Source organism: Phaethon lepturus, unplaced genomic scaffold (assembly GCF_000687285.1).
Source record: "Phaethon lepturus isolate BGI_N335 unplaced genomic scaffold, ASM68728v1 scaffold17957, whole genome shotgun sequence".
NCBI lineage: Eukaryota > Metazoa > Chordata > Aves > Phaethontiformes > Phaethontidae > Phaethon > Phaethon lepturus.
The window spans coordinates 24,255-32,995 of NW_010551336.1; the positions used below are offsets into that span (position 1 = coordinate 24,255).

General features: G+C 41.1%; 1 protein-coding gene across 1 annotated transcript in view; it reads left to right on the forward strand.

The window, feature by feature from the left end:
• LOC104623713 (membrane-associated guanylate kinase, WW and PDZ domain-containing protein 1-like) overlaps positions 1-8,741 on the forward strand; it is a gene marked incomplete at its 5' end in the record, with an annotated part of 42,064 nt that overhangs the window by 22,512 nt on the left and 10,811 nt on the right. The window contains 5 exons of the mRNA XM_010290882.1: positions 1,840-1,930; positions 2,052-2,115; positions 3,129-3,275; positions 4,498-4,636; positions 8,276-8,735. Coding sequence (XP_010289184.1) covers positions 1,840-1,930; positions 2,052-2,115; positions 3,129-3,275; positions 4,498-4,636; positions 8,276-8,735 — 901 coding nt within the window. The remainder of the gene's footprint in view (positions 1-1,839; positions 1,931-2,051; positions 2,116-3,128; positions 3,276-4,497; positions 4,637-8,275; positions 8,736-8,741) is intronic.

Here is an 8,741-nt window from a genome sequence, read left to right on the forward strand (position 1 = left end):
CTTTCCCTTTTCCTGAGTTTCCCTTGACATGCACAGAAAGGAAAAAACTCCACCTCATCTAGATATCTCCACAATTAAAATAAATCCATGAAATAAAATAGGTTCCCAGGACCAAGTAAGCCCATGGTCACCCCCTCACCTTAATTCAGGCAAAAACCCCTCCCATTTCTGCAATTTTGTATTACAGCTGGATTCCGTTTACTAACGGCAGATTTGTCCGTAGTCAATAAAATGAATTACCGGATGCCTGGAGCTTAAGAGGCAAATGGGGGCAAAGTAGAAGACCTTGTAATTTTATGTTGGAGGGCCAGATGTTTCCACCCAGTTTTCATTGTTGTTGTCTGATGGTGGCTTTTTATTAAGTGGGATTGGAACTAGAGAAATTCAGTCAAGAAACAACGTGCATGACCTTAATTTTAGAATTTTAAATGAGTTCTGGGTTAATTCTGGTCTTACTGAAGTCTATGATAAAAGCTCCAGAATGACAAGGGAACCATTTTGCCATGCCGTGCTATGAGGGACACCTAGATAGTCCCTCTTCAGCTGTGCCTACAGCAACTCCCTTCCCAGTTTTGTAAAGCAGGAGAGAGGACCTCTCCTGGAAGCACCTCTTATGCACAGAGAAATATGGCATTTGACAGGCTGATGTTGGGCTGAGAGCCCTTTACCATGGCATAAACTGAGGCTTGAATTTAATCCTTCTCTCTGTATTCTCTTGGTGAGCCCTTTTGTAAATGGTACCCAGAGCTGTTGATGCGTTTGGTGCGGGTGGTTCCGTATCCCTGCATGCAGCTTTGAGGGCTCAGGCAGCAGTGCGTTGTATTTCAGGGGTGGATTTCAGGAAGTTTGGGATTTAGCCACATTCAATATCACCTTGTGAGGTATTAGATAAAAACCACATCTCAATCCTACTGAAGATTGCAGTTTCTGATGGAGGAAGCACTGATGAACTTATAATCATGGAATAGTTATTGCTACTATAAAATTAATCCAGTCAACCTACCATATTTGTAGACTTTAATGATTGGAATTCATGTTGTTAGCAGACAAAACATTTTTCAACCCTTCCTCCACAAGTCAGTCCTTTTTCTGAGTATGTCCAACAGTCAGAGATGTTTCTAATCCAGATTCCGCCCCCCCGCCCCCCTTTTTTTTTTCCTTTTCCAGTTGAGTGGCTTTGGGTTTTTCTTGAGATTAATGAGAGTGCTGATGTATTTGGCTGCCGAAAAAAACCCCTCATTTGTGTATCTATTACCTAAATATACTATATATTATATAAATATATATAAATATTTGACTCCCTGCTCTAGACTATTTGTGATGGGTACCTGTGGCAGTTTCTGGTAGGCACATTTTTTGCTAATTAACTTTTGCACTGAGGGTTAAGCTAAATGTGATGCTTTCACTAAAGCCTTGACTTTTTCAAGAGCATAGGATACAGAACCAGCAGTTATGTGATAAAGTTTCGTAGTTGCTTAGGGGTGCTTAGAAGTTTTTCTCTTACAAAGCAAAAAACAGATTACACAGTAATTTGGTACAACTGATGATGGATACCAGAAAAAAGCTGAGCCATGAAGGATATATCACGTTACGTTTCAATACGCCACTCAAAGGCCAGTATTTCTCTGCAACTGAGGTGCTGTACAGTTTCATATACATAATTACTATGAACTAGCTTAGACTTTATCCTGTTAATTTTTGGATTTGAGAAATTTGAGCCAATCTTCAGTTCTTTAAAAACAGCATAATGGTGCTTTCCAGTCAAATGCCTTTGTAAACCTTTTATCAGTGAATAGCCAATGGTCTTCCCTCATAATGAAATAAAAATTTATTTTGCAGAATCCTCCAATGCTACTTTATTGACCAATGCAGAAAAAATTGCTACAATTACAACCACACATACTCCTCAGCAAATACCACAGGAGACCAGGTCAGATTGTTTTCCTTGAGGAGAGCATGTTGACATGCTCTCTCTTTGGTTACTTCTTGATCATCTTCACATTCCATGAGCTGTATTTTTCCTCTCGCCCTCTTTCTCTCATTTGTTACAGCAGAAACAACACCAAACCAAAGCAGGAATCCCAGTTTGATTTCAAACCACCCCAAGCAGCGCAGGTAAGGAGTACTTTTCCAATTCTTTTGTTTACCACAGACTGTTGCTTCCAATCTGCTTGAGGGCTGTGTTCAAATATTTCCCTTGAAAATTCCTACTGTGGGAGGCTGTTCTTCCTCAGTCTGTTTGCTAGAGAAAGAGGAATTTGCTGATTAGTTTCTTAATATGTAATGCTATTGTTTCAGCTGAGAAACATTTCCAACATATTCTCATCAAGACTTTTAGGGAGGGGGGGAAAAAAGCTGACATTTTTACGACAGTAATAATTTATGTGTTTGTTTACTGAATTGTATATTTTGAGGGGCCTCTCCAGAAAGCACTCTTGTGTGCAAATGATAAATTCAGACAACAAAAAAGAGTAAAACTTAATAAGGGGCAATAGCTGGAGTGTTCCAGCTTTCACAGACAGCATCTCATTAGAGAGATTATCTCACTGTTAACTTCCCTTGCCATTGGCTATCCCAGAAGTAACCTTTTCCATTAGGGACTTGAAAACATCCGTATGCTAACGGCATTTGTGCTGTAGAAAAAAACAATGCATGTGCTTTTGAGCTTCTCGCAAGGGAGCAGATGCGGTGATAACAAAAAGGAAAAGCCATCACTGGCATAGACTCATCCCAGCTACCATTAGACATTTAACTAAAGCCTGGCACTGGAAGTGAGGTTGCCCTAGCCTTCCTTTGCGGTTGGTAGAACCCTAGCCACTCTCCAGAAGTATGCCTTTCTGTGTGGGCACAAGAGGTGTGGTGTACAACAGAGGTGCCTAAAAATATGTGGGACACGGCCAAGCCTGTTCATTCAAACAGCCCTTTGCGGATCACCGCCAGCACTCCGAATTGCATGGTAGGACCTGAGGAAGCAGGAGATCATATTTGGTGTGTGAAAAGTCAACTAATTTTCTTTTTTAATTATGAGTGACAAAAATAATAATGTTCATTGGTTGAGTAATTTCAAAATGAGAGTAGAGCAGCATTTAACTTTCTGTTCAATTGCGCATATGTTGTCTTCCCTCCAGCAGGACCAAGACTTTTACACTGTTGAGCTGGAAAGAGGAGCCAAAGGGTTCGGCTTTAGCCTGCGAGGTGGCCGGGAGTATAACATGGATCTGTACGTGTTGCGGCTAGCGGAGGATGGTCCAGCTGAGAGATGTGGGAAGATGAGGGTATGCACAAACACATTTAATAACCACGCTTCTTTGCAATAAGCTGACTTCCCTGCCTCTCCCCTACAGGCACACCTTCTGCTGTGCCGGCTAAGAGGAAAATTAAATGTTAACAGCAAGGAGCAGTGGTTTCTATTTACTTCTGTCAATGGCTTCTGTCACTCTTTGCATACAGTCTATAACAGTGTGTGTGTGTATTGGAAGACTTCACCCCCTTGTTCCAACTCGGGTTTCCAAATTCTAATGCATAATCTGTCTTTTAAAGCCTAAAAAAGGTATGTGTAGCAATGAAAACGTAATAGCCACAATCCTTGCCAGCCCCTTTAAGGCTGGAGCCGTGAGTAGAGAGTTGGGGTGTCCCACCTGATCCTCTCCTCTGCTGTGGAATAGAGTGGTGAGGGAGCATGTATACCGACCCATGGATTGCAAACTTATAGTGTAGTTATTTATTAGTCTTAACTATTAACTTAACATATAATCTAATTTATAAACATTGTAACAAGGACATGTGTTATAAAATGCCTACAGAAAAATAAATTGCCGAGTTTTATGTGCTCGTTGCTCCTCTCTTAGAGAATGCATGATAACTTTACAGAATATGTCTTTTTCTTCTCCAGATATACCACATGAAGGACATTTTCAAAATTCTTTTGCTAGGGATAGATTTATAGGTCCCAAATTTTTGCTGGTTAAAATAAATGAGTGCTGCCCTGTGGAAGTCAATGCTTTGACAGGCTCTTCCAAGCCTTGTTTTTCTATCCTGATAAATTACTATATTTACAAAAGCAGGTTTACTAGTTCATAGTAGGTATCTATATCCAAGTGAGAAATGGACCTGAAAAATCTACTTGAACATCCCAATTACAGCAGACTGTAAAACAATCAACCACTTTGACCAAAGACTTTACAAATAATCAAAATAAAGTAACATCAGTTCTAACACAGCTCTAGGCATTGAGCAATACAGTAATGCAAGGTGGTTTTACAGAACAGCAATGAAATATTTTGATACCTTAAGCTCTCCCTGTCATCTTCATGTCTCCCAGGCCCCTGCACACTGTTTTTTATGGACTGTCACTGGAAGGAGTTGGGTGTATTTAGCTTCCTTGGTGCATAGTTCTTCTTCTACCTTGCTGTGGCCGTTGCCTTGTGCTATGCTGGTGGTGGCCCTTGTGGGGGGTTTGTTACTGATGTTAGACTCTTTCTTTTATTACACTGACAGATCGGTGATGAAATCTTAGAGATCAACGGAGAAACTACCAAGAACATGAAGCACGCTCGGGCCATCGAACTGATTAAAAATGGTGGCCGCAGGGTCCGCCTGTTTCTGAAACGTGGAGATGGCTCTGTCCCAGAATATGGTGGGTCAAACTATGAAAACATTCCTTTCTTCCCTGGCATCACTCCATGAATGATTTGTCTCAAGATCTGAAGCAGGAATTCTTTTTTATTTTCCTTTCTCACCAGTGTCTTACCAACCTTTGCAACATAAGGTTAATTGCCTCGCTTGTGCTGAATTTTCTACACATTTCATCCTTTGCTTGCTTCCATGGACTTGGGGCACAGTGTAAGGCAAGATCATCATAGCAGTATTTTTGGTGATCAGAGAGGAAAACAAAACAAAACAAAAAAACCCCTTGTTGTCTTGTCCAGCCAAACAAGGAATGTCATTGAACTGTGCCAAACTGTTTCTCAGTGGCTGAGTTGTTGTTTTAAATAGGTCTCTACTTCTAATCAATGCAAAAACTGGGATCTTGAGTTATTATTCTGAAGCAGTGATTTTTTTTTTTCTTAGGTTTTTCTCTTAGTTCCTATCTGTATCCATAGACATGAAAAACGGGATTTTTGCCTTCCCTTAATATTTGTGTAAATATTTATAAAGTTATTTAAGAAAAAGAAGGGAAAAAAAAGCTTTACTGCAAAAATATATTGATTTGGCCTCCTGAGCCCTTTTCTTCCCCCTTACACTGTCTACTGGTTTCAACTCGTTAATTTGTAAGGTCTGAAAAGGTGAGGAGGTTATGAAAAGGTGCTCTCGTGTCTGTCTTGGGGGAAACATTAAGTCCTCATTTCTTACTAAGAATTGCATTAGATTTCCTTTTCTTCCCCCAGAGGTTGGATTGCTGGGTGGCTTAACTTAGCACACTATTTAATATTATAATTATGTCTTATTTATTTGAGATAATTGTCATATATTGTGCCCTCGATGGAGGGCTACTCCCAACCAAAGGTCTTTGAGGTTTCTATAGAAACTGATGATTGAAGGGATGTCCTTTATACTTTTCTCCCCGTATTTGGGTTATTTCTGTGTCAGTAAGTTCCGTGTTTATCATTCACTCCATGTCCTAAAACCAGAAGCAAAACCCTTCTGCACAATTTATGAACTAAATTTTCTTTTCATTTACTGTGCCACGTTTGAGAGTTTCTGCTCACTCTGCTCATTATTTAACTTAAAATGACCAATTCAGAGTATAACCAACAAACAATTGAAGCGTTTAACAATATGGAAGGGAAGTTGTGGGTTTACACTTCTGTAATATAAATAGCACACCAGAAGGTTCAATGATGGCACTGAAATTCTGTAATGTTCTTTCTACTTTGTCTTTTCCTATACTCCTTCGGATGTACAGTACTGTATCATATGCTAGACTGCATAAATACCCTGTAAATTAAGTGCTTCACTTCTCAAAGCATATGTTTGTTGCACTGAGGATGGAAATCCACCACCAATTTTCTTTTGGCTAATGCTAAACCACTAAATATTCATTCTCCAAGCAAGGATTTAATATACAGGGGTTGCACTACTGTAAAGAATATCCTTGTAACATCTGGGACTCCTTCCTCTCTTCGTTCTGTTTGCTGCAGTCGCAAATGGTTCCTCTAATAATGTTAAGTTCCAATATTTTTCTGACTCAATTGGAACATGCTTCTCTATGAGGCTGTATATTTTTGTAATGAGTTTTGTACTTATTTTTAATGTCGTGGTCTCTGGTGGACTTTATTTTTCGTTGTTGTTTGATTGTTAATGTTTTTTCTATGACATTCTGTGTTGCTGTTCCAGCTGTCTTGGATGCTCTCGTTGTCTGGGTTATTGAATCACCTCTTAGATGTCTCTTTATGTCACGATAATAACAACTGCTGTCATTGCAGCCTTATATTTGGGTGAAGCCTAGACAATCTGACTGGAAAAATAAACTTTCTTTATTCTAAGATAAAATATGAAGATTTTTCTTTCTTTCATCTTTGTTATAGGGAATCTAAATTTTCTACTTTTCTCTTTCTCTTTCTCTTACCTTTCTTGGTGCTGGGCTCTTCCTTCCTCAGCGATGATACCTCCTAATATCGCTGCATGTATGAGAAATGACAAGCTCGGGGAGTCTTGCTTCTACCTTATGGGCCATAATCAAACTACGGTTTGTAGCTAAAATCAATATTAGGTGTTTTTGTGCTGTGGCCTAATTCCCTCACATTGCTTTCCGCTTCGCTATATTTTATATGTACAGCAATTCATTCCGAGCACCCTGCGTCCCCCGAATTGTAAGTACACCACAGGACACGTTAAAACCTTGCTTGTACTTTGTGCGATAGCCAGGTTGCCGCAAGCCACGTCCTTACAGCTACGGAAAAGCGGTGCGGTCCCCAGCTGCTGCCTGAAAAAGCTAATAAGCAAAAATGCACACACGTGAGTCACAACACGGGGTTCACCTGGAAATCACAAAAATCACGGCCCATGCACACACCGACCCTCCCAAGCTAAGGAATGGAAATGCCGTCAAGTGGGAGACACTTTGCGTGGTGGCAGGAGGAATGAGCACGTAGAGTGTTTGGCTTGGGGGAGGGAAGACAAAAAGGAGAAAAACAGAAAAAAAAAAAAAAAATCTATCCCCACAAGGGTTTGTGAGGGGTTTCAGTCATTGCCGTAAGGACAGTCCACCCGAGGTGGGTGTCTCGGTGCAAGCGGCAGGAAGCCTGCGGGAAGAGTAGCTAATGCCAGCCGAGCTGCTGCGCAGAAGTTACTTTCAGAAAGAAAACAATAAGGAAATGAAAGCAAGGCTCGCGTTAAATCAGCGCAGCTACTTTAATGTTTGCCGTGTCTCTAATCGATCATTCACAAACATCCGTTACAAATGACGTCAGTAATTGTAGCTTAGCTACAGCGCAGGGCTGGTTTTTAGTTTTGGGATTGTTTTTTTATTCTGCTTTGCAGTTTGTCTTGCAGAGGTAGCTCAGCTGTATTTTGCCTGAAATACTACATTAAGAATAATGAACTGGAGATTAGGTTTTAATCAAAGCCATCCTACATATTACAATATCTTTCCATTGCTTTGATATGAAAAAATCGTAACTTCTGTCATCGTTGTTTGAATCATTGTGGCAAAACCAAAATCTACGCTAGGACTTTTCATAACGTGGTAGAACTAAGTGAGATTAAGTAATGTCTTAAATGAGATGTAAATTGCCTGATTACAGTCTAATTCTCACACCTTCAAAATGTTATTTTACAAGGTAAAAACTTAATAATCGATTCTATTTTCTGTACCTTTTCTGCTATTTGAAACAAGGCCTCCCACACCTGGAAGGCAATACTTTCAAAAGACTTAAAAGAAAAATATCATTACCTAAAGGCCCTCTTTATTGGAAACTGTTAAAAAAACAGCCAACAACCCGAACTACAATATTTTTTTTTCCACTGGAAAGAAAGTAGTGTAACTGAAACATTACGAATTGGGCTTGGGGAAAATGTAAAATGCCCCATGACAAGAAGAGCATAAAGATGATATCGGCTTGGACCAAAACACGGCTAACGAACAGAGCAGCACCAGTACTAACCTGTAACTCTCGTTGTTCGCAGTTAAATTAACAAAAGCTTCGGTTAGCCTTCGCTGACTGCTTTAACAGTTGTTTGTTTTTGTCACTAATGAAGTCTGAAGAGTGATAAGTGGTGTCACGGCGCCGCGGAAGGCATCGGTACCAAATGCTTTGCTGTTATTTTCTTTCAGACCCCAGCAGTGACAGGAACAGTCCCGCCACAGGTTCACAAAATGTATCGGAAATGAAACCCGTGCCATCCGACCGACGGCAGCACCCATCATCGGAGTCCAGTTATCCACCAGACCTTCACAAATCATCACAACATGGGGACAAGCGGACTTACGTTAGAGACCTAAAAGGCAGCAGAGAGTTTAGCAGACATCCCAACGAACACCACACTTGGAATGGGACTTCTAAAACCAACGACCACGTGCCAGGCAGGAGGACGGAGAGGTCGCCGGAGAGGAGGCGCGAGAGGCAGCCGGAGAGGGCGGTGGTGAACGGGCAGAAGAGGAGGTCTCCCGAAAAGCGGAGGGAAGGGACGAGGAGCGCTGACAACACTTTGGAAAGGCGGGAGCGACATGAGAGGAGGAGAGACCTCTCCCCCGAGAGGCGCAGGGAGCGGTCGCCCAGCCGCCGGCGGCGGTCGCTGGA